General features: G+C 38.7%; 2 protein-coding genes across 3 annotated transcripts in view; one reads left to right on the top strand and one right to left on the bottom strand.

Moving 5' to 3' along the window:
- Positions 1-21,120, bottom strand: part of slc41a2b (solute carrier family 41 member 2b) — a 61,208-nt gene extending 40,088 nt beyond the window's left edge. The window contains exons 1-6 of one of the 2 annotated variants that reach the window (XM_034673397.1): positions 21,018-21,120; positions 19,190-19,873; positions 16,926-17,033; positions 11,523-11,594; positions 10,585-10,729; positions 8,401-8,547 (exon numbers count right to left, since the gene is read on the bottom strand). In XM_034673397.1, coding sequence (XP_034529288.1) covers positions 8,401-8,547; positions 10,585-10,729; positions 11,523-11,594; positions 16,926-17,033; positions 19,190-19,726 — 1,009 coding nt within the window. In that variant the 5' untranslated portion in view covers positions 19,727-19,873; positions 21,018-21,120. Of the gene's footprint in view, positions 1-8,400; positions 8,548-10,584; positions 10,730-11,522; positions 11,595-16,925; positions 17,034-19,189; positions 19,874-20,982 lie in introns of both variants that reach the window. The other variant, XM_034673398.1, reaches the window with a different exon arrangement.
- Positions 21,121-23,438: 2,318 nt separating this feature from the next.
- On the top strand, positions 23,439-26,486 carry c21h12orf45 (chromosome 21 C12orf45 homolog). The gene is made up of 4 exons (XM_034673097.1): positions 23,439-23,858; positions 24,474-24,548; positions 24,771-24,904; positions 24,980-26,486. The coding sequence occupies exons 1-4, from the start codon at positions 23,732-23,734 to the stop codon at positions 25,160-25,162; spliced, it is 519 nt and encodes a 172-aa protein (XP_034528988.1). The 5' UTR covers positions 23,439-23,731; the 3' UTR covers positions 25,163-26,486.
- Positions 26,487-26,536: the final 50 nt, after the last annotated feature.

Genomic DNA, 26,536 nt, shown 5'->3' with positions numbered 1-26,536 from the left:
AATAATTGATATTCCTGTCATTCTCTGGTGGAATACGTTTCTCTTAAATACTCTGCCAGGAAAGAAGCGTGCGGCTGCCAACTGTCTGCTTTAGCTGAGAGATGACGAGACGCTCCGAATGCACGGGACGTAAATGATGATCCCAATAGTGATGATAAGTATGACAGGCCTCCATGATTTACGGTGACAGGAGGGCCCGAAAAACCCAGCATGAGGTTGCAGATGAAGAAAGGACCAGAGAGGGGAGTGAGATATTTCTCTCAGGGGGGTTAACCGTGCATTTAAAGTGGGATTACACTCGCTAAGAGCCTGTCAGGGTTAGTCGAGCTTTAATGCTGTATGTAATGACAAGGTGATCTGACGGAGTCGGAAATTAAATTAAATCCAGGTTTCTGAAAGTCACATTCAGGCGTATGCCGGGGCATGTTGACAGACTTTAAGGTCTGGTGATTGAATTGTTCCTGCAAAATTGAGGCACTGACATAACATATCCAGCTTTCATGAGAGGGTCAGCGCCGTGTGGGGGGATGTAGAGCCTCTGCAAGGGGGGCTGATCCATGAGACGGACCTCGAGTTGCGAGACACTGTTTCCCTTGCATGGAGCTTTGTCCCGTCTGCCATAGCACTTCTAAACAAAATGCCCCAGTATGTGTCCTGTGTGTTTACATGTGGGATGATCTGCACCATTGTTGTGAGGCTAGGTGGGTGTTTATTGTTTATTTATGTATGTTTTATGTATGTATTCTTGTGCAGACCGTGACAACAAATTTCCTTATTACGGACAAATAAAGATCTATCCATCTATGGACTACACAGTGTTGGCCATTTGTGCAACTTTCTTTTACTATCCGTATAAAATCGACACCTGAGATACCAGATAATTTCTCCTTGTTCTTGCATACTAGTTGCGAGCAGCGTCACATGCTATGTGCATAATCAGAGAGAGGGGGAGACATCCATTCGTTCCTCCTGTCCATGCACTGATTAAGATGTAAGTCATCATCTTCATATTAGCCATCTTTATGCTGTTCTTTTGTAGATTTTGTGCAGATAAATAAGTTATGGATAGTTTGGATGCACTACATCTTCAACAACAATCCACCACACACATGTTATGAGAACAAAAGCATAGGTGAAACCTTTTAAAAAAGTGATATTTAAAATACTTCAGAGGCCACATCTTCTATAAAAAGATCTAGAACACATAAAAATGATTTGAGTTAACCTCAAATTAAATTGTTGTATGTTTAAATAATTTTCCAACACTTGACCTGTTTATGTTGTAATGTTATGTATCAAAAAGTGAGCTGTTATGTGATATAAATATATATATTTTTGTAATGTTTGACATTGTATGTAGATGTTTTCTGTTCATTTATTATTATTATTATTATTATTATTATTATTTTAATATTTCTGTTATTAGATGACAGTTATTGGTATTATTAATGTTTTGTTATTACTATTATTTGAGTATCATTATTATTATTATTATTATTATTATTATTATTATTATTATTATATTATTTTCAATTGATATTGATATAAGATGATTATTAGTATTATTAGATTAGGATGAATTTTATTGTTATTTTTATATTATTATTATTTTATTGTATTATTATCATCATTCTTATTATTTGTTTATTGTTGTTGTTCGTCATAACTTTTATCTCTAAACTACTGTAAAGCTGTTGTGGCCCCTAAGGAAGAATCGTTGTTGCATAGTGACAGCTAATGTGGATCCTAATAAAAACGATAGAAAAAGATAAAGTCCACAAAGAAAGATAAAAACAGAAAGAGGCCGGGCAGAGCACGCTGCTGTTTATTAAGAGAGGAGAGAGTGGATAAAAGATCTCAGGGGAGAAAGGTACTGCCACAGGTATAACTAATGTGGAAACAGAGTAAAACTGACTGCTATAACAGAATTGTTTTTCTGCAGCAATAAAGTTTGTTTAGTTTGAGCTCGTCCTATTTTACGTGAGGGTTATGATGCACAAAAAGGAACATTATCTTTGCTTGTAACAAAAACAGAAACAGACTAAATGTGTAACTTTTTACCAACTCAAACGTTCCTACTTGTTTGCTGCTGGGTGTTGTTTGCTCCTCTCTCATCGCCTTGTTTAATTACTAAATCCTTCCCACACAGGATGTTAAGACAGATGATAGAAAAACACACATCAACCGTCTCACTGTGGAGTCAGATCTTCTTAAAGAGTTTTGTTCAAGTGAGAAAATATACTGGTTGAGGTGGATGTTAAAAAATGTAACTGCTTTATTATTTGATTATGGAAAAACAAAACAAAAGCCTTTAAAAAGAACAAAGTATTTCATTTTAAAAACATATGGAGTAAAGTATTACAGACACTTGGTTCATAAACTAATGTGTGTTATTTGAAAACTCCTTTTCTATACTCCTTGGTCTTTGGACAGATGTGCACTGAGGTAATAATGAACAGAAAATAAAGGATAACTATGACGTACTCGTAAGAGCGGTGCAACTTTTGAGTTGAAGAAGAATTTAGATTATTTTATTTATCAGCTAACAATTATTCAAAGAGGAAGTTATTTCAAATTACTGAGGCTGAGCTTGTCAGTTTGATTAGTCCATTAGTTTCTGTATAAATAGTATTTTTGCTTTGTCTGTTGGCCTTGTTTTTGTTTATTTGTTTACTTGTTTTTGTTTACTTGTTTTTGGTCTTTTTTTATTTATTTGTTAACATGTTTTTGGTCTTTTTTTATTTATTTGTTAACATGTTTTTGGTCTGTTTGTTGTCAATTTGTTTACTTGTTATTGTCTGTTTTTTGTTTATTTGTTCTATTTTTTTCTACTTTTGTTCAGATTTTTTGTGTTTTTTGTTTATTTTTTAACTTGTTTTTTGTCTGGTTTTCATTTGTTAACTAGTATTTTGTCTTTTTTTTTGTTTATTTTTGTACTTCTTTTTTCTGTTTTTTGTTTACTAATTTTTTGTTTTTATTTTTTGTATGTTTTTTTTATTGTTATGTTGTTTATGTGTATAATGTAAAATATAAATAAAACAGTAAAAAACGTAACAAAGGCTTTCAGTTGAATACGCTGAGGTTGATTCTCACGAGGGAAGGTATTTCTTATTCCTCACTGAATAAATCTTAACATTTTTCCTGTGTGATGCTGTTTTAATGCTTTGCAGAGACTTATCTGATGTTACACTTTCACACAGACACAGACTGTATGAGGAGCTACATACGGAGGTGAAAAATGTGAATGAAAAGTAACGTTTATCTGATTTTTATGGGAAAATGGATCTTTTGGATCAATGTAAGGAATTCCTACAGTTTGCATTTTCCACATTAAATGAGAGCCGATACTTCACACATTACACAAACTGACACAGACTGTATAAACCACTGTGCTGCAAATAAAAATGTGAATGAAAATTAATCTTACTTAGTGTTTTTATGGGAAACTGGATCTTTCAGATTAAATTGAGGAATGCGCACAGTTTGCATTTTCCACATTTAAGAGGAAGCATGTCCTGGAGAGTGGGACTAGATGTGGACTAGTACTTGCCCTGCATTGCTCTTGGACTTGACCCAATCTGATTAAGTCTTGTTAAAGTCTTGCTGCTCTCTGGTATTGATTATGACTTAATCTCAGTTAAAGTCATTTTACTACCACTATAACTAACAATCATTAAAGGTATATATTTGATAAAGAGTGACTTTGCACATTTTATGGTCACTCTGTAATGAATTTGGTAACTGCTGAGTTGCTAAATGGTTTATTCAGAGTTGCAGGAGGCAGAGATATTTTTGAATTAGCTGCAGCTCTGACTCATGCTGCCGGGTAGTTTTGCTCAAAATTGAAAGTGTCTGGTAAATATGTTGGCACACTAATCTCTTCTGCTTTCTCTCCCAGCATCAACACTGCAGCAAAATAAAGTGCTGATAATGTCCTCCGTCTTTTTTACTATTGTATTTGTTGTGATAGTGTAAAATGTGTTTTATACATTTCTGCAGGTGTAGAAGCAGCCGGAGTCTAGACCCGAGCAGATTTATTAATCTAGCTCTATCGCAGCTCCTGTTTCATATCTTGGATCAATTCTCTGGAGTTTTGCCCTGAAATGGCCCAATGTTTCCACATCTACACAAACACACTGACTGTGCATGCTCACTGTGAAGCTCTGGCCCCATTTCTTAGTGTCTGTGCTCCTTTCTGGTGCTCTAATTATACCAGCTCGTCTCGTCCTTTTATTAAAGCTCTTTCTTTATAATCCTGTTTGTTAAAAGCATTTTAAAAATAAACCTGAATGGACCAGACGTGTCTCATCTCCTCTCTGCTCGTTTGCTTTAAAATCAAAGGAATCAGAGTCATTAGGTTCATATCTGCATACATCATCATGATTTAAATTCCATCTGCTTGAGAGTGACTGTAACTGACCATTAGTTCTCGTTTAGCTGGAAAGTGTTTGTGTGGCTGGGCTCGGGAACAACAGAGCCACTGTCCTGGGAGCGACACGACCTCGCTGCACAGCCCTGCTGTGGAAATATCAAATCTGAAGTGTGTTAAACACAGTTAGCTCACAGCGCAAACATGTTCCCTTCATAGTGGGAAACATCTATGACACACAATTAGATCTGACAAGGTTAGTTAGTGTGAGATGCTAACCAGAGGAAACAGCTTCCAGTGAACGCTGTGTTGAGTATTACAAGGTGGTGCAACACAGGTCTGCATGTGAGATGAATCAAACATGAGGAATGTGTGGCAGGAGGGAAACAGAGAGACCTGGCTGGTGTGTTATGTGAGAGTGAGGCAGGAGGGACCTCTAGTGGCTGAGAGGGGGAACTGTCTCACTGCACAGCTCCTCAAAGATCTGAGGTTCACACACATTTCTAACTCAGAAGAAATTAACTCAATTTTTAAATCCAAGTAAGATAAAGTCTGTGTTATTTCAACTTTGGTCTTATTGAAGAGGATGCCACCAGTAGTGCTGCATTCAAATGCAATCAGGCAAATATCAGAAAGACGACTCCATTTAGATGACGCAGGAAACACAAAATAAAAGGCTGAGGTGAAATTATATTAACATTTTTTTTATAAATGCATTAAACGCTTCTACAAAATAAAGCTTCCTTCTTAATGTTTTGTAAAAACATCATATTAAAGCTAAATTCCCTTTCCTAATGTAAATTCTAAACAAAACAGCTCTCTGTGTTAGTGCTTGGTTTATGTGCTTCTCTGAATCAAAGATTACATTTAAATACTTTGATTATTTTTGTCCAGATTGCTTGTTTTTTCTCCTTGCATAAGGGAGCTTTGAAGATCTAGTTGCAAAATCTGCAACATTGGATGTGAAATTATTTTTAAAATAAGAAATCTTGGATTGTTTCCTCTGTTGCTGATTTTCTCTGGTGGCCTCATTTAATTTTATCATCCTGCTCTCGTCTATTAAATTATATCCTGTAGTTCATTAACCAGGTCGGTGCAGCATGAAGGATATATTACAGATATAACATCCAAGCCAGGAACATAAGCTGCACTTTTCTTCATTTAAAGAGATTTACCTTATTTGTTTTAATATTGAATGCTTTGATTTGGTAATCATTCACATTCAACTTCATTTTAATTGTGTTGAAATTTTACAACAAGGTATTTTTGCAAGGTAGTGAAAAAAGTGTGCAGTGGTTTTATTTCTGAGTTACATCACACTTTCAAAATGAAAACATTTAAGAAAATAAAAGAGAAAATTTTACTTTACAACTGTCCATATCTGAGAATTGAAATAAAAGAATAATCATTTACATTTTGGGTTCAATGCAGTTTTTATGAAAGTCATTCGAGAATCTCACGTGAATCAAACATTGGGTTTCAAATTGAATCGTTGGTTGATTTCATTATTACATCCCTAGTAGGGATGGGCATTTCAAGCCAAAATACTTCCTCGATAATCAGTAGCATCTATTCTGCAATTATTCGTAATCGAGCAGCCTGGTGTGTGTGTTTACATTTTACAGTCATGCTAAGTCTCTGCAGTGTTCTCAGTTTCTGAATCTCACACCACCACACACATATTTCCAGCGACTGTCGCTGTTTTCTTCTTCTCCTGTCACTGAATGTGGTTAGCAAACAGTTTTAAGACGCTCTGTAGCAAACGTTTGGCGTAAATACCATATTACAACAAGGCACAGGTGAACATGATAAAAAATGTACTTTAAAAATGAAAAACTATTCGTTTCAACTCTCCGATTTTTAACAAGTGAATGAATGTTCAAGAATTCATAAATCATGTCTCATCCTTAATCTCTAAATATCATATTTGCACAGGAACATAAATGTAGACCAATTATCATCTCACACAGAAACTAACAGCTGAGGGAAGACATCATCACACCTCACCATCGATGTAGATCAGGTAGTGACATAAACAGTGTCACTGTAACTGTCAGAGCTGCTAGGACCAGCAGAGTGTGTGTGTGTGTGTGTGTGTGTGTGTGTGTGTGTGTGTGTGTGTGTGTGTGTGTGTGTGTGTGTGTGTGTGTGTGTGTGTGTGTGTGTGTGTGTGTGTGTGTGTGTGTGTGTGTGTGTGTGTGTGTGTGTGTGTGTGCTTTTGGCTCTCACTGTGTGTATAGTATACACATCATGCCACCCTGCTCCAACAACACCATGACAGTGAGTTAAATTACACAATGACACCATGCCATCATGGGAGAGTTCGCAGAGCTTCATTACGGCGCTGTAGCAGAGTCTCAGTGGAGAAAGTTATTGGCTGGACAGAGAGTTTGTCTACCTGCATCAGAAGGAAATGAAGCACTGCAGTGAAAGACAGAAGGTCATACTTCACTTTAATGTGCTTAATAGGTGATTATATTCCTGATGTTACAAAGGGTTCACAAAGTAACAGCTCATTAAGACCATTAGAAGTCCCACCTGTGACTCTTCATTATAATAATACAAACTGAGCATACACAATTAGAGAAAGACAGAGAGGTCTTTTGGATTTAGGTGTAACAGGGGATAGTTGCAGATACAGTACATTGCATTGTGAAGGTGTAACAGCGGTCAGGCAGGTAGAAACTCAAATCAGCAGTCCAAAGTCACGGCTGAAAACAAAAAAATCAACTGGGGGCGCTGGCTTGTCTTTAAATGGCACGTCTCATGTGAAAAAGCTATAGTCCTCTAAGCAAATGACCCAGGTTCAATTCTGACCCACAGCCATTTGTCACACGTCATTCCTCACTCCCTCTCCCCAGCTTCCTACATCATCCACAATCCTAACCTCTCAATGAGGGCATAAAAGCGCCAAAATAAACTTGGTCAAATCAAATTTTTCATTAAGTTTCATGTGCATATGATCAAATATCCAGTCAGCCAAAAAACTGCAAAATGCATCCCCGTCCAGAACGTCCTCTGCATTCATATTTTGATGCACATTTTACTGGATGTAGCTTTGTAGCTTGTTGCACTACAAGCAAAGGCAGAGACTCAAAATTCAAGCTGCCTCTTCCTGTTTGCCAAATCATGACAGCACCAGTGCCAGAAAAAACACTGATTTCAGCAACAACATTTTTTTTTTTTATACAACATACACCTGGTGAGGCTTGATGGGATAAGGTTAGATGTCTGTACATTTCTCTTGAAGTATCTTGATTGCTTTTTAAGTTCCCTGCAAAATAAAAATGCACAAAACTCCTGATAATGTCTCAACTTTATCCACGTGGGCTGCACAAACAGCCACATTTCTCCCCCAGGTTATCTGGACTCTCTCCTGCCAGCCCTCTAATGACTTTCCTGCAAGAAGTCAGAGTAAACTGGTGTGTCATCGCAGCAGGAGCAAGAGGACAGGGGGATGATATGTGTTTCTGTGCTTTACACGTTGTCTGTATTATGTTTATAACTGTTGTGTTTGTGTTGCAGAATCATCCTTTTACTTGATGACATAAACCTAGAAACAGTCACCACATGACATCATCTCCAGCCTGCCTCACATTAACCAGAGGAGTATTCTGAGCAGTGAGAGCACGTCTGACGGAGAAAATCTTCCACAGTAAGTTGAAAAGCAAGTTCCTCAAAGTCCTGAAATGATCTACAAAATGACCAGTGTTTGAATGTGAAGGAGGCTTTTGAGGATATTGTGCACAACCAGGATGCAGGAAGTATCTTTTAATTGATGTAATCATTTTATGAAGCAGGATGTGCAAATCATGTGCAGCAGAGAGCCGACAGATAAGAGTTTCCCTGAGGTGTAAAGACGTATCTGTAGAATTACGTCTGATAAAGTTATCAGCTGTAATAAACCCTACAGACAGTCAGCTCTTCATGCACATGGTCACCCGCTCCTGCTGCAGTCACACAGCTCATCTTCTATGACTGTATAGTAACAGTAGTGTGAGTAGTAGTGTGAGTAGTAGAGTGTCACCTACCCAGGCACTTGTAGAGGCCCTGGCTTATCCAGGCCAGGATCGCCAAGGTTATGAGGTCGCCAAAGCTGGCTGCAATGGGCGTGGCTACATTGTCTGGGTTGATGCCCGTCTTCTTCGAGCCCACAATTACACCCACCATGATGATACCTGGACACAAACAGGGCGAAGGATGTGACTAACAAACATGGCTTTACACACTAACTGTCAGCAAGAAATACACAGTGCTATTATGATTGTTACATCTTTTAAATAAATCATTCATGAAGACATTACAGCAGCATAATGAACAGTGTGTGCTTTACAGTACAGGGTTCTCAAACTCTTCAGCATGCAAAAAAAAAACGACAGTGCTACAGACTGGTGACTCTCAGTGTCCTTAACATTGCAGAAAAACTGATTTTTTTTTAATAGAAAAAAATAAATGTAATAAAAACTCATTTTAAATTCAGATTTAACAATTATTTTTGTCCATATTTTCACAATAAAAGATAAAATATGCAATTTAATTTTTTTTTTAATTAGTCTATAATTATTTTGGAGATGTCTTCTTTGGAAGGCGTCTTGCAACCCAAACTTTGGCAACCACATTTACAGCTGACAACTTTGATTTAATTGTATCTTGCTCTGCAGCTGACATAATACTTTATTATTGAGTCACACTTCAATAAAATATTAGGAGTTTTAAAAAATATAATTTGGTGACAAGTTTTGCGAAAAACTGAGGAGAAAAAAACAACTTTTTATCTAATATCGTACATTTAAAAAAATACTTTTACTTTATGAGATGGAACTCGCAAATATCTAGGAATTAAAATTAAAAAAACACTTAATTACAATAAATTAACTATGAAAAAGGTAACAAAATTTGTATTATGTACATGTTATTTCCCAGACATCTTGAGAAAACGTCTTCATATTTGGCACAAATTTAATGAACCAACACTACTTTAAGGTCATACTGTATTTTGAATTTGAATTTATTATTGGGTAGCCCCTTGAGCTGCAGCATTTTCAATGGATTCCCATAGACAGCTCTCCCTCACTCACTCACTTCCAACTCCATTATCAACAGTATGAAGGGCAGAAATAAATCACATTAAAATATAAGCAAAGTCAGAAATAGGGACAGCTTGTTTTTAAATAAGTGAATAAATTTGACTTGGAGGGGAGGAAAGTGGTCACAATTTCTTTATAGATTCTGGGAACAATGAAGAAGGGATGATGCTTATAGAAAGAGGTATTTGGGACCAGGAACTCTTTTAGATATGGGGGAATATTGGTGTGTTTAAAAATAACCTGGACCCAGTGAAATACTGTGGGACTAATTTTACTGTAGACTCATATCTGACTCATTATCTTGAATGCTTTATCTCTATCAGTTATCTCGATGTTGTCTTAGAGAGGAGAGCACTTTCCTCTGGAACAAATGGACTGAATTCAACCATTTGTTAAAGTAGTTTTTGCAAAAATGTTGCCAACTGATCTACTGATACCAAAAAATGTAACCAGGAAGTGTTGCTGCAAGTACGGCAGAAAGATTCCTTAAATCAGAATAAAAAGCTCCCCATATCAAGGTGAGATAAGACCATTTCAAAGTGTTTTTATGTGTCTCTAAGTCTTTTTAAAAGTATTTTATGAGGATTCTTTTATTGTTTTTCATTACTTTTATTTCATCTATGACTTATTTTACCTCACTGTGCAGAACTTTGGTAAACTTTCTTCTTTTTTTATGTGCTATATAAATAAAGTGGATTGGATTAAAGGCAGATAAACAGAGCAGATTTAGGTGATAAAAGACTGGTCTACTAATGTGTTTATATTCTGACCTGAGGACTGAGTGCTTTAAACTCAAGGTTTAATACCACACATTCCTTTTCTGTACTATCATCTGGAGAAGAAGGGATCATCCGTCTGAGCAGTGCAGGGCTTCCTCCTTTTATTTATACCTTGAAGTGTATTCTCATCATCTTCCCTCATGTGTTATATAAGTGTTCAGACTTTGGTTGTAAACTTGACAGTTTGGTGGAGGCCCGTAACCGCTGGCCAGCTATTCCAGTTTGTCTTTTTTGGTTTGTTTGTACAGGACTGAAGTGACCCGGCTCTCCACAGTGACAGTGTGAACAGCTTATTTTGAATTGTGGTGCTCTTCTGTATGTGTGTGTGTCTGTGTGTGTGTGTGTTTACCCTGCAGCAGAGAGGCTATAAAGGCTGTGGCCACGCTGCTGGAGCAGAGCAGCACAGCATGGCTCATCTGGAACTTCCCCTCTGGGATCCAACCGAGAACCACGGCCGCAACAGCAGCCAAGAAACCCACAACAGTGGCCTGAACCTGGAGGAGAGAGGAGGGGATCACTGCTGTGTTTTTTATTGATCAGAGAGAACTACACATGTGAAACAGACACACAGTGCTCACAGGATTATCAGGTAATGTTTTATATAAACATGATTGTGAAACTCTGAAGCCAACACCATTTCCAGGTACAGTTTTCACATCCATTACATAACACTTCCTGCTGGCAGATGTTGTTGCGTAACATTTCAGACGAAGAGCTCGTCAAAACACTGATACAACGTGTGTTATGGTGTGTTTATCAGCGTGTGGGTGAATGATTAGCAGAGCTTGTACTCAGTCCCACATCATAGATTAAAATCAGGGAAAACTGTCTGAGTAAACATCAACCTCAGCCCAAAAAAGAATCATCATGAGTTTCAACACATAAAAACAATTGCATGAACATCGCTTCTAGAAAAATAGAACAGTATTGATAAATAATAATAATTATAAGACTTGTATAGTGCTTTTCTAGGTACTTAAAGGCGCTTTAACTGAATAAAATAAATAAATGAAGAATAAATAAATAAAAATAAGAATAAATAACAAATAAACATAAATATAAATAATAGTAAATAAATTAAAATAATAGGCTTCTTAACATCAGCTTTGGGCCTGTATCAAATATAAACCAAACTGACATTTTTATTAAAATTATGGCCAAAAAGGTCCATAAATAAAGCTCTAAAAACAAATCAGTAAACCAGGTTGTGTCTGTTTATGTAGAAACTGATGAAAATATAAAAATAATAGGATGGATAGAGTAAAAGGCATCAATGTGTGTGATTACCTGCTTCAGTGCCAGGTTTCCTATGATCAGATTCCACTTCTCGATGGGGGAATCCATCTTGCCCACATTCACCTGCGTTGACAGAAGAAGACATAACACAGTTATTACAAGAAGAAAATAACTCTGTGTTTTACTTGACAGGTTACAAAAACAACAACAATGTAAGTCAACAAGTCATAATCATGAAGTGGAATCAGTACAGTCAGAGGACCAGTCAGTGCTGCAGTGGGTGGATGATGCTCATTTTAATTGGCTTATTTCAGCACTTTTTGGAGCTGCTTGCAAATTGCAAAAATGTTATCTAAAAGTTGCACTAACACAAACTTTGACTTAACCACAAGATAAAACCTGCAGAAGAAGACTTGCAGCCCGCTGTAGCTGTGAATGGAAATGGTTCTGCTCTTTCCTGTGATCATCTTATCGCAAACATGCTGTTACTGCAAGCACGGCTGCAACCACAATGCATCACATGACCACTATCATCTCTCTGTCTTCATCTCTCTCTATCCCTCTCTCCAACACGCTCCCAGCAGATGTGTGTCTAACATGAGTCTGGTCCTGCTGGAGGTTTCTACCTGTTAAAGGAAGTTTGTCCTTGCCACTGTAACTTGCTAAATGCTGCAAAGTGCTCTGCTCATGGTGGATTAAGATGAGATCAGACTGAGTCCTGTCTGTAAGATGGGACTGGATCTTATCCTGTCTTGATGTTGAGTCTTTGTTAATAATAGAACATAGAGTACGGTCAAAAATAGAAGTCTTGTGTATCTGATCAGTTGCGTTCCGACCTGCTGGATCAGCGACGCCGCCGGAACGCAACGGAGCGGATCCAGTGGAAGTTAACACATTGACTAGAATAGAAACCTATCAGATCCGGTGCTGTGACGGATCGGAGACAGACTGGACACGGATCTGGTAGAATTTGGCCGTGAGTGTATGCTTGCATCCAAAACAGCACATCCCACAATTGATGCAGTTTGATACAGTTTTCATTTCAACCCCACAATCTATCTCACTCGACACTCCTTGTAAAAAACAAAAGAGTGAAATATCATCCCCAAACTCGAGCTGATAAACTATTAAAGCCAGTTTTGACATGTAGAATAAGCAGAATTAAAAATGAATCCTCCATCTTTAATATTTCATGATGATGGTTTGCAGTTGATGATGATTAAGCTCCCCTGGTGATGATCTGTGATTCTTCTTCTTCCCTCTTGTTTCTTTTGTTTGGTGTAAACACATCTTAATTTATCTGATCTTTAAACTTCTCTGAAAGTCTACAAAGAGGAGTTTTATTCATTATTGATGGCAGATATCTTCATGTGAGTAGTTTCAAACATATTTGTTCTTTTTGTGAAGTATTTAACACCACATGAAGGTTTTTCCTCCCTGGCTGTAAAAGCTGCTGTCTTCTGTGCAGCTTATAAACCTCACACTGTGAACCTCTGTTTGTTTCTGCCTGAGGAGAACAACAGCAAAGTGAAGACAAATAGTTTTTCTGGACAGCGCTGAGGAGGATCAGCTCCCACTGAGCTCTGCTGTCCGTGTTGACACAGAGCCGTGAATGTGGAGCCTGTATGCAGGGAGCCAAAAAGCAAACAAAGAGAGAATGCTGTCCCGTCACTTCTGCATCTTCTTTCACTCTGCAGCGTTAAAGCATCCGAGACAAACAAAGAAAGTCATCTTTGATAAGAACTTCATGCACTTTCAGATTTGTGCAGAGTGACAGTTTTTGAAGAGATCACATGCTGCATGTTTGAACTCTTTGTTCTCTCACAGGAAAGCCTCTCTCTCTCTCTAGCTCATTGCTCAAACTCTGAGAGGTTTAAGTGCAGCAGTAAATCTGCCTTCTGACTGTTCTGCCGTTCAGGTTGCAGCAAACCGTCTCACCTCACTCTTGAAATCACTCTCTCTCTCTGCAACATCAGCAAATTCCTCGACTCGTTCCTAATCCACTCCAAAAATCCAAACGACCTGAAGCTTATACGAAACGCTGCAAAATAATAAAACTCTGTAAATGTTGTTTTTCTTATAAAAGGAAGAGAGAGAGAGTGAGTGTGTGACGGACAAAGTCAGTATTTCATCCGACTTTCTTTCAACTTTTCCATTTCCTTTCGCTCCACCTGACAGAGTAAAGGATGGCAGAGGTGTAATTACAGACTGCAGCAGCTGCACAGTGTGTCACAGAGATGACCTATGATAACAACATGGAGAGACCTTTGGAGATTAGATACAACCACAAACAATGACGCAGCTCTATCTGACAGAAGGTCAGCAGTAACAGTGCAGAGAGGGGAAGTCAATGTTTGAATTAAAATATAATCTTCTAAAGGAAACAGAACCGAAGCCTCAACCAGTCATGTCACAGTTTATATCCATCAGTGTGTCCTAAAGAAAGAGAACATAATGATGGCAAAGTTCAGGTAAATGTCTGAAACCAAAGAAAGCTGAATGATAAAACAATAAAGTTTTGGATGTGGTTGTAGCCAAGGCGTGAGGAAATGTTTCCAGAGTAGCTCTTTAAAATCAGCAGCAGTGAGCTAAAACTACTTTGGTAAGCCGCACTGCTTTTATTTCCGTTGCACATTTTTAGACTGTATAAAAAAAGCTGGATGTAATGACAGCTGCCCCAAAAGTGAAAGCTCCCTCTTGCTGCAGAATAAAGCCTGCTTTATACTCCTGCGTTGACTCTATGCCGTAATGGGCACTACATACTTGTGCATCAAAGCGTCTTGCTCTTAAAAAATGAAGCCCATATGGAAGTGTGAAAAACTACAGTTCCTCGAGTGTCCACTAGAGGCTGGCAGCAGAAACACCAGCAATCATATACACACCCATTCACAGAGACGATCTTTACAGCAGAAATAAACATGTTTACAGCCTGGTTCAAAAAGCCGTTTAGGTCTGAATAGCTCATTTCTCTATCAGCACACACTGTACGGGGTGAATTTATTATAACTCGTTATTTTGAAGATATTAAACTTCCATGTTTTGCCCAAATAAGGGCATGGCTGGCTTAACTGACAGACGAGCACCCTGTAGCTGTTAGCGAGGAGGCTAAAGACCCGCCTCTTTACCTCATACTAAGGCTGTTTTCGAAACGACCTGCTACATACTACATACTAATGTAGTAGGCAGTAGGTACAGCCTACTACATACTGCGTTTGAATTTAGTATGTAGTATGACTGTTCTGTTCGATCTGTGTTGCATTACGCTGGGTCAGACGTCACTGGATTCCCAGTTTCGGGAAGCAGAAGTAAACAACGGCCAAGCTGATAGGTAAACTGCTTCTTTAGCATCACTTATGTTAGTTAAGAAGTGGTTTATATGGAGTTTAATAATTTTCACAGCGCCTAAAAATGAAGTTCCCCCCGTCAAAAAAGAAGAAAAAAGAAAAAGCGGGACGAGTGCTGTGCATTGTGGGAAACAGTACGCGAGGCAGACTGGTCCGATGCATACTGAGAAATTTTCCTGAATCAGTAGACATCCGGGGAGTTTTGGCTTACTGCAGATTTTTCTCTTCTTCATATACTACTTATCACATACTGAATTTTGGCCAAATCAGTACGTACTGTTAGTATAGTAGGCAGTTTCGAAAACAGCCTAGATCGACAGAAGTTATGTTGAGTTCAGCATTTCCAATATGGCACCTGCCGATGATTGGCTTCAAAACAGAGCTTCAAGAACAGATGGGTGATGTCACAGAGACAACGTCCATTTATTACACGGGATATAGTGTAGGCAGTGTGGGAAATGTTGCCGTTGATCATACAGCGATTGTTACAAAGAAGGAGACAGAACGTACGAAGATTCCGGAATGTTGTAAATGCAGGAACATTCCATCACATTTTGGATGAGGAGCATGTCACTAACAGTGCGTCAATTCAACTGAGATATTAAACCAGGCTCAAGGCATAAAGCTCCGCCTCCTTCATGTTAACAGATGGGACATGAGTCAAACTTTAAAACTAACTTTTACATCTAATGAACTTTTCTCAAACATGGTTTCTGTCGTCATGATTAGCTCTGATCATGCTGACTTATGTCACAGTGTTTCTTTTTCTGTGAAGTTGATGACATAAAGAGGGGTGGTGACGTATTGACTGACAGCTCTGTTGACACACGAGGCTCCTCAGGATTATCAGAGTAGAGGATGGGCGGTGGAAGGAAGTTTAACAAACACTAACACAAGAGTCACTGAACTTCAGATAATCTATGACGCTGAGGACTGGACCCACCTGAGGGAGTCACAGCGTTTTATGGGTGTGTTTTGTTTTTGTATGTCAGTATAGCGTCTCCTGAAGCCGACCCTTGCAGCACTGACTCATTCATCTTTATATTAATGCTGGGGTTGGTAGTCTCGGAAAACTAGCATGAATTTGAATGTAGCATTTCCTCATGACTCCGTCTAACCCCTCCCCTCCTCCCTCGGAGCTCCTCCAAAACGACCCCCCCCCCCCCCCCCCCCCCTCGCTGACTTGCGACCATATGATCGTGACTGATTCAAAACCGGTCCTCACCAAAACATTATCATAGTGAGAGTTAAAAACACAAACAAACATGGCTGCTGTTAGTACTCACAACTGTCATGCTAGCATTATCCAGTTGTACTGGTGACACGATATCAGGAGAAAAGTTATAATACTTGTAATACTGTAACAGCTCTACTGTTTGTTAAACGTGTTCAGTGTAGATGTTCTTAATTCCTACAGTGTTGCAACCAGTGAAGGCATCAGGAGACTGAGGTGTAGAGTGTGTGAGCAGGAGAGAGGAGAGATAAGAGGAGAAGTTTTTCATTCATTCAAACATTGATTGTTGTTTTGTTGGTTGGCGTGATCACGGCCAACCGGTTAGTGACCGGTTAGTAAAGCTCAACGTGTTCACGAATCGGCTCGTCATCCCTACAGTGTCCGGACTGACGCTACGATACATATACATTTTCTGTAGGACTTAGTAAATGTCATTAATTTTTTTGCTTGTCAGACCCCCTATGGTGAGAGCTTTTTAGACTCTGATCCGGACTACAGTCCTGAGCAAAGCACCTCATCGGGTCAGAGGGGACAGGCCCGAGGTCGAGCAAGAGAGGCAGTCAGTAGAGTCAGGGGAAGCAGAGGCAGGGGACGGGGACTCGGAGTGCAGGCTGGGGAAATGTACGCGCAGGAGGCGGGCAGAACGGCAGAATTTTGGGACACAAAAACGGATCATTTTAACCAGTATAACAAAAAGTGTATCTAAATCTGAATACCAACCCCAGCTTTAAGTCATTGGCCTTAACTTTATCGTAACATACTACCGCCAAGTGAGTTTAAAAACTAAGTTAACTTTGTGTCTTTGTGCATCACACTGCACATGAAACCTCCCCCGTGTCTCTAAGTCAGTGAGTGTTTGTGTGTTTTTAAGCTCACAGCTGTTGACAGCCTCGAAGCCAGTGTCATCTCCAGGTTTCCTTTGAGGCCGAGGAGAGCAGGAACCAGGATGAAGATCTCCGTGATGTACTGGAACGCCTCCCAGTGCTGCGGACGACACAGACGAGTAAAACCTCACATTACTCCACCTTCACTCAGCCTCACATGACAGTCAAAGATAGCTGAAGTCCTCATTTGCATGTGAACCCTTGGGCTGAATCCAACAGAGTCAATGAAGTAGTTTGTCTAGCAGTTATTCAAAGAAGCCACGTTGGATAAGATGTTATGAGGAGTGATTACAGCTCATGTGTATCTAGTTATGTAAATTGAGCAAGTTCCGCTTCAGATACATCTATCTATGAAAAAAACACAAACTATTTCAAACTGAATTTTCTTCTGAAACTTGAATCATTGCTGAAGTGAAACCAGGTCCTGAAAACTGAAATCAGCTGCAGGAAATATTTTAACTTCCTCTGATAGAGTCATCCGGCTTCTGCAGAATTTCTACATTTGAATTTAAATTTAAATTTCTGTAAAAGCTTTAAAACCAGGGAGACATTTTTGGATATGAATCACTTCTAGGTAGAGGACTGTTTTTGAGTTCTTCTCGTTGATAACCAGAAACCACGAAACAAGCTGTGACGGCTGAAACGCAACCCTTAGAGGAGAAGAGCGCCATTAAAGTACGTCCATAAAAAGTGTTTGTTCTCGTGCACCTCAGGCTCAGATTGGTGTCTTAAGTGTCTGACAACGTTACAGAAGAGTAATAATAATAATATATTATTATTATACTACTATAATAATACTATTCTATCTATTTTGCAATTTCATTACAGGTAACAAAGTGCTTCAAAATGGGCAATAAAAAGCATACAATAACTCTAAAAGCATACATACTTTTTACAAAGATAAAATTAAATAAAATCACAGAATAAAATATTTTCTGTAAAAATGTGAAACATAAAGATAGAAAACCTTCAGGAGCCATAAATATTATAATTTGAGTCAATTAAATGTGAGGATTTGCTCTTTTTCTCTACTTATCGTTCGATTTAAAATAAAAACTAAAACTAGATTTGCTTCAGAGTAATTATTTTTATCAATTTGAACTTTCTGTATTTTTTGGTTATCATTTAAAAAATAAAAACCTTTATATTTAATAAGTAACTTTATATTTAGGAGTAAGATGTAATTCTGAAACCTGAAGCAGCTCTCTTTAAAGAAAACAGACTTCATCCGCAAAAACCGAGACTTTTACATTAAGAAATGCTGGTCTGCAAAGTCCATCAGACTGCAGCTCATACAGAATGCTGCTGCTCGAGTCCTAACAAGGACCAACAAAGTAGACCACATCACTCCAGTTCTTAGATCTCTACACTGGCTTCCTGTCTGTCAGAGAATAGACTTTAAAATCCTGCTGATGGTTTATAAAGCACTGAATGGTTTAGGCCCAAAATACATTGCTGATCTGCTACTACTTTATGAACCACCTCGACCTCTGAGGTCATCAGGTACTGGTCTGCTTTCAGTCCCTAGAGTCAGAAGGAAACATGGTGAAGCAGCGTTTAGTCATTATGCACCACATATCTGGAACACACTCCCTAAAAGCTGTAGGTCCGCTCCAACTCTCACCTCTTTTAAATCAAAGACTAAGACCTTTTTATTTGCCACTGCCTTCCTATCTTAGATTATTTTAACCCACTTTAAATGCAATTTTTATTTTTATTTTTAACATATTTCTAATTTTCCTTTTCTTTTCTGTTTTATTATATTTGTCATTTTAATTGTGTTCTTTTATGCCTGTCTGAATGTTTCTAATGCTTTTAATCTTTTAATGTAAAGCACATTGATTTGCCCTCGTGTATGAAATGCGCTATACAAATAAAGTTGCCTTGCCTTGCAACCTCTTTGAAATATAATACTCATTATTAATCTACAAAATTCAATCAATTATCCGGAGAGTTTTGAATCATTACGACACTTTCAGGTTGCATTAGCGTTCAGTTTTCCTCTAATCCTGCTTTAAAACCTGTGTGATGGTCTGGTTGTGTTTTTCGCCCCTTTGGACTTCGCTCCGGCAATGACATCATGTTCCCACGTCTCTGTAATCTCTCTGCTGAGAACATTTTGTCATGACTGTGAGAAACATTCAACCCCACAGTGAAAACAAGAGCTAAGATGTATTAGACTACATGTAGATGTTAAAGCCGTTCTTGTCTTCAGCTCTCATGTTTGAATAAAAGTCGGATCACGGCTCAGCTGACCTGCACGATGTCCAGAACCATCCCGGCTGAAACTGTTCCAAACCCGGCCAGCAGGAAGGGCACCAGGATCTGTAGCGCCATAGCTAGCGGCGACTCCTTAGGCATATTGTGAACATTAGTCCCCTGCCCTTCCTCCTCCTCCTCCTCCTCAGCATCTGCCTCCTCTCCTGACAGCCTCCTCTCAGCCAGCATGGGCTCTGTCTCTGAGTATCCGTCTCCACAGTCAGATAAAGATAAAGAGGACCGAGAGGCCCGGTCCTGAACCCGCCGGCTCTCCACATGTGACGTCTCTTGTCTGTAGCCGTTCTGAAGTGGGCTAGTTTCAGGCTTCGCTCCAAGGTCCACCATCGCCAGACGCTCATCCTGTAGTTTAGTGTATCCGGTGGGCACCATGGTCTGGAACAGAGAGGCAATCCGTCCAGAGGAAACAGGCTTCAGTGAAAGACCGCTCCACCCGCCACCTGCTCCACTCATACGCACCGTCAGGCTAGAGCCGAGGGACTCCCCTATAGCTCCTCCCAGGCTCTGGATACTCATGATGAGGTCTAGGGCTGCTGTGTCTCATCTCCTGTCATCAGGTCTGAGAGCGGTGTGGAAATGAGGCTAAAGTAGAACTGGTTCACACCGGCTCAGGTGCACCATCCATGATAGAGAACTGCTTCAGGGACTGGGGAACACCTCAATCTAAAGACAGACAACAGAGAGAGGAACAGGTGAGAGATCAGGGAGACGTAGCCTGAGGCATTATTCAAGATGTTAGCACACAGTCACGGAGCAGCTGAGTCACTTCTTATTCAGGGGAACAGAGAGAGCGAACAGACTCAATGTGGAGCAGCTGTTTTCTAACTAAGTGTGGACCACATTAAAGGGAAGAGGCGCCACTTCAAGAGTTAACCACATGAGGGAAACTTCAGAGACACAGGTTTTTTGTTTAATAAAGATACTGTTGCTGACAAATTCTATTTGTTCATGATCACAAACGCAGGGCTGTGTACCAAGAAAGGATCAAGATTAAATTAGGGCTGCAGCTTACATGTTTTATGGGATTATCTACCAATTATTTTCACGGTGAGCAGATTGATCTGATTGGATATAAAGTGGAAAATAAGTGTGGAAAAACTCCTTTCGCAGCTTCCTAAGGCCCAAAATGATGACTTAAAGTTGATCATGCTGTAAAAACAGGAGTCAAAAACCCCCAAACTCTTCATCTGTTGTCATAAAACTCATATTTAAGAGGATTGAACCAGCAAAAATGGACTAAAACAATAAAATAGTATTCTGGTTTTTCGCATTAAATAATGCTACAGTAAAAATTAACTTAATGTGAGATGTTTGGTGCATTTTAATGTAAATTATGGGCATTATTAGTTGGAATACAGACATAATTAATGTCCAGGACAGAAAGAGAAATGCAAAGCAGGGTGTGGTTATTTCTATTTGACAGATACAATAAAGCTAAAATAGTTTCTTGTTTATTTCTCCCTCTTTTATTATCTATTTCATCACTCCTCAGGCCTCTAACATCCCCTCAGTCTATTTTAAAGTCACAGTTTTATTTATAGCCTGTGTTTAACACACACTAACATGTACTGCTATCTTTGTCAAACTCTGTAATGTAAGCTAGTGGAGTATTTTTGTTTCTGTTAGCTAGCTGTGATTCTGTGCTATGTTAGCTAGCCGTGAAGGAATCAAAACAGCAGGGAGCACGGCTACTGTTACTTTCTTCACCAGGAGCACGCAGGAAACAGTGTTAGCTGATCATACATAAAAACACAACCAACCACTAACTCTACCTGTCGCCTTGTTTTATGTCTTTTTCACACGTTACCTTTCTTCAGCGGGCGCATTTTATCCAACAGAAGAAGATGTGAGCCTGACTGACAGAGAGCCGCGTCACACCGAAGAGTGCTACCACAGATCGTCTATTTCATGAAGATGCACCACTCAGGAGAGCGTAGATTTTAATCGCACGCATGCGCATAAGATGATAAACTGTCAAAAACAGGGATGTCAAACTCTTTTCAGCTCAGGGGTCACCCAATTTGATCTCAAGTGGGTCGGACAAGTACATTCATAACATAACAACCTATAGAGAAGGACAACTCAACATTTTATCTTTTTTTTTTATTGCAAAAAGTACAAGCACATTCTGATAATGTCCACATTACATGAACTATCTTTTTTTTTTTTAAAACAGCTGTTGTATTGTTTGCCAAGAGAGTCTCATAGTGGGGCAAAATATCATATATAATATTATATTATATAAAGTTGACTATTATGGACCCCTCAGCTCCAGCATGAACAGTTTGCTTGCTGGACAGTGTGTGTGTGTTTGCTTGCAAGGGGTGTGGTGCTAGTGCTAGTAGTAGTAACGGAGCGCACCTATGACGTACGCACATGTATGGTAAGCATGCGCGCGATATGTGGCTCCTTTTTTCAAAAAAGGTGGATCCACCGCTCCTGCTGTTACAAGTTTACATATACGAAAACTTTAGTGTCCATTGGATCTTGAAATACTCTAAAAAGTCTATGAATTTCCACCATGCAAACTGTGAATATTCTCCCAGTGTGCTCCGTCAGCACTATGATTGTATGCGACTCCCAGAGGACAATTCTGAAATAGTAGTTACTTATATTGAAAAATTGTAGTTAGTGTCTTCTCTGCCATTCTTTGGGAAGTCGTCCACGGGCCGGATTGGAGCTTCTGGCGGGCTGGTTTTGGCCCGCGGGCAGTATGTTTGACACCCCTGGTCTAAAACAAACCCAGGAATTTATCTATAAAGCCTTATTCATACAAAGAGCAACCAAAGTGCTTTATAAAGTTAAAAAATAAATAATAATATATCTAACACCATTAAAATAAAAAAAATAAAAATAAAAAATATATATAAGTATAAAAACTTAACCTACATAGATAATGTTTGAATACAAGTTGAAATTGTTAAACAATAAACGTAAATTTTTGTTTTTTCATCTAATTAAAGACACATTTCTAAAAAATGAAATCCAAAGGGTTTTATAGAGTTAAAAACAAAAACCAAATATCTCTAACACCATCAAATGAAATGGAATATTAATTAAATATAAGCATCAAAACATACAGTGTGTGAAAATATAAGATCAAGAAAGTAGAAATTAGGCAAAAAAGAATACATCTAACTATACAAAATATTTACATCTAAAAACATAATTGAATTGCTCAAAACTGATACATTTGTTTAATTAAAGCACATTAAAATAATAAATCTAAAAAGTATTGAAGTGGTACAAGACAGCTTGTTTAAATAAATAATTGAAATAATAACTAAAAACAAGTAAATCCTATATTGCTAATGTTTGAATACAAGTTGAAATGGCTAAAATTTAGAGTTTTTTCATTAAATTAAAGAAAAAAACAATAAATAAAATGGGGCAACATATTTATTTTTTCCTTCATGCTTCAATATATCATAAATAACGTCTGGTTTGATTCACTTTTGATTCTGGGTTAACTTAACGACGGTGAACCACAATGTTTCGTCGTTGTAACTTAAATCACCTTTAAACTTTCAGAAATATTTGGCTAGATTCGATATTTTAACAGATTTGTATTGAGTTACAGACAACTTTAGTGTTTGGAAAATTGTCTGAGTGAGATGTCTTACCTGACTTTGTGCTTGTTCTGGTCAGAACAAAAAGTGCCACACACTGGTGCTGCGTTCACATAACGTATCGATAGTGGGAGAATTAGTTTCTGATCGGGAAAATTATCGTAAAACCTCCCTCAAACAGATACAAAAGACACCGAAAGCTCAAAAAATGTTGGGATCAAACTTGACAGGTTGATAGATTGGATGATGCAACCCACAGAAACGTAGTGGAGCAAAGTCAACTGGACAGTTTAAAAAATATGTTAATTACCGTTTTGCAAGTTATTTGTTTAAGTTTGCTTTTACCTTATTCTGTGATCTCAACCATAAAATGTTATACCCATCTGTTATAGCCTATGGTTATAGCGTGTTCTCTAAATTACGACTGAAAAGTAATAGGGCTAGTAGTATTTCCAATCAATCATCTTCATACATAATACAATAATTATCACAGCACTCTTAGTTCTCTAAACACTGCCAAAAGTCATGCATCAAGTGGTGACTGAACAGGCATGAGCAGAAACAAACTGATTATCTGAGCACATCCTACCAAATCTCATAAACACGCTGAAAATGAGACGAACGACATATGATGTTGGAAAATCCGAGTTTCTGAAAGGAGCTTGAAATCAGCATTATTTTGATGCTATAGACGGGAGTACACGAACCATAGACACGAACATGCTACACCTCCTTTTAGCTATTTTTTCTCGTGTGAATAAATCAATGTATGGCGTTTATATAATTTAATCCATCATTTTCTGCTAGTTTATGTATTTTTTGTTTTTGTTTCTTTGTATAAATGCAGTTGTTTCACTAATTTCAACCAACTTCACGGTCTAGCGCAGTACACGGTCTTCCTCGTCGATAGAGGGCGCTGCAGCAAGTGTTCAGTATTTGACCTCTAACCCGGATGTTGATCACTCTTGCAACACACACAGACACATGTCGGAGAAAACATCTCCACACGGTGTCTATAATGGAATTAAACATCAAGAAAACGAGTTCACAGGCTCTGCTGTCATGCGGAAACGAAGGAGGTTTGAATGTTTTTATTATTTATTAGCGTATTTAAATGTATATGAAAATAAAGGGTGATAAATAACGTTAAATTCATGTTATTTAGCGACTCTAAATTGAGTGAACGGAGTTCGTCAGAGTTATCTTTATTTAAGTTTAAGTAACAGTTACATCACCATCCAAATTTGACTGTAGTTCAATAATTGGAAATCATTTTGAAAACTAAAACATCCCCAAGTTCTGAAAAAAAATAATTGAAAACTACTAGTGTTCATTGAAATACTATGACAGAAATAAACATGGGTTTGTACAACACTTTTAAATTGTAAAGTGTGATATAACTTCTAACAATGCTTATCTATGTAGCATCTCAGTGTACCTAAAGATAAAGAAATACATATAACCTAGAGAGCTGTGACGGATTGTCGATTAATCGTCACATATTCGATTAATCGGCAACTGCTTTCATAGTTTCTTTGAGTATTTTTTTTACAGAACAAAAGTTATAACTGTTTGCTTTAAGGCTCTTGTATGTCAGTGATTTATGTTTAATCTATCATCTTGGCCTTGTTGTGGTGATAAAGCCACAGACACATAATGTGACTGATGAAGATCTTGTTTTGTTTTGCTGTTAGGGCTCAATGAGAAGCTTCTCCTCAAACCAAAGGTTGGCCGATCCCTGCAGACAGAGAGAGTCCCGAAAAGCAGCGGTGAGGACGAACATCTTCTCTGCATCATCTCTTGTTCTTTGTGTTATGTTGGTAGTTAACCAGACGGCTCAAAGCTCAAAGTCCAGCTCTTCTCTCTGTTTGGTACCCGCGTATTATGCATAATGAAGTAATGATGGGCTGACCCTCAAAACAGATTGAATTTGCAGACAAACACGGTAAGAGCCAGAGATGTGACTTGTGTCTGGTTGTGTTGTGTGTTAGTGTTGGAGCGGCTGCAGAGCTTCCTGCCTCAGATGGCCGAGGCCAACGAAAAGCTGAAGCAGCAGATGGAGGAGGCTCCCGCTGGATGCTTCGACATCGAGAGTGTGGAAGAGGCGGAGCGGGTCATCGAGATGGTGATTATCATTTTACACAGAAAAATCCATTAAGTGTTCTCACTGTTCAAGTCTAACTCTTCCTCTTGTCTTCAGGATGTTGCTCTGGTAGAGCTCAGCGGCTCAGACTCTGAAGATGAAGAGACAACATCAGACTCTGATGAGGACTCAGACTCTGACGAGGAGAGCAAGATCACAGAGGAGAAGTTAAAACTACCCGGAGATAAAGCCAAGAAGAAGAAAGCAAACATCCAGGTTGTGGATCAGAAGGGAGAGTAGAAAGTGGACCGCACAGACTTCTTGCTGCAGATCAAATTCTCTTTCCCTCTGAGGGGACGTGAGCTGAACTTCCTGGAGAAGGATTCTAACCTTCTTCTCAGACATTACGAACAGGGAGCTGCTGAGTGAAAGAAGCAGATCTTCTTCCTCCCTATGGGAACAACAGTGGATATTATTTCATACATTTTAACGTTCAGTGTTGCTGAAGTGCCTTTGGAACCACAACAGGTGCTTCGATGAAGTCCTCCAGTGGACAATCAGCTGATCGGGTGTCTGTGTTGCCATACCTGTCAATGAGGATCACGTTGTTTGTGGTCTGCTTTCATCAGCTCATATATTCTCAGTTAAAGCTCAAAGCTGCTTTTATTTGAAACGTGGATCCCCAGAACAGAAGAGTGCTACGTACGCAGTCAGAATAAAGGCTCTGAAACATACACAGCTTCTTTAGAAATATGATCAAATTCCTAAATGATATTAAGGAACAACAGTTCTGTGGTTTTGCTTCAGTAGATTGCTTCAATCAGCAGCAGAAGATCAGGCTGTAAAGGCTGCGGTGTAATCGAAGGTGGATGTTGCTCACGATGGAAGTATGTCTGCTTATAATGCCTTCTTCTGCAGCTGATTGATTCAGATTGTCATTACACCGATTGAATATTACAAAAAGGATCTCTGCAAAGATAAATATACTAACAAGAAGAAACGCTCCTCAAAGCTGCCACACTCATTCACGAAAACTGATTTTATGCCCCTGAAGTGGGAGCTGCTGATTAATCGCTGCCTCTAACAGTTAGTTTGTGTCATTGCGTAACTTTTATGCTTTAAACAGTTTATTCTTTACCAAAAAAAAAAAACATTGGAGGCAGCAGGAATCAAGCAGGTAGTGTTCTGCTGATCATGTCTTTGTTAATGGAGTCTGGTGGCTTTAAAGAGGAAGATGTAACCGCTGTTATGCGTTTCCTCTGTGACATAAAGCTCTCTCTCTGCAGGTAACCGTCTGTAATGTTTTCAGTCCCTTGGAATAACAATCTGAGCCTCTCAAGAACCTTTACAGCCTGGTCTGCAGCTCCGAGCTGAAGCCGTCTCCTGCAGGAGAGCGTGACAGTCTGCTGCACTCTGCATGTGATTTCTGTGTTTGCTTCACATCACATGTAAGTGATCTGTCTTTGTTAGTGCAGACGTTGATGTATGATTCTGTGTTGACCCGTCACAAACAACCACTTTATTCCATGTCATCAGTGTTTTGACCTTTAAATCGCTCTCTGGTCTAAGATGTGCAATCAAATGTAGTTTAAGTTCTGTTCATAAAGTTAGTTTGAAAATCACATTAATGCATGTATTTGTCTTTTTTTCACACGCTGTAAAGCAGGCATCAAA

This window comes from Notolabrus celidotus, chromosome 21 (assembly GCF_009762535.1).
Source record: "Notolabrus celidotus isolate fNotCel1 chromosome 21, fNotCel1.pri, whole genome shotgun sequence".
NCBI lineage: Eukaryota > Metazoa > Chordata > Actinopteri > Labriformes > Labridae > Notolabrus > Notolabrus celidotus.
Note: the sequence above shows the minus strand (reverse complement) of the source record. Positions and strands in the feature narration are given on the sequence as shown.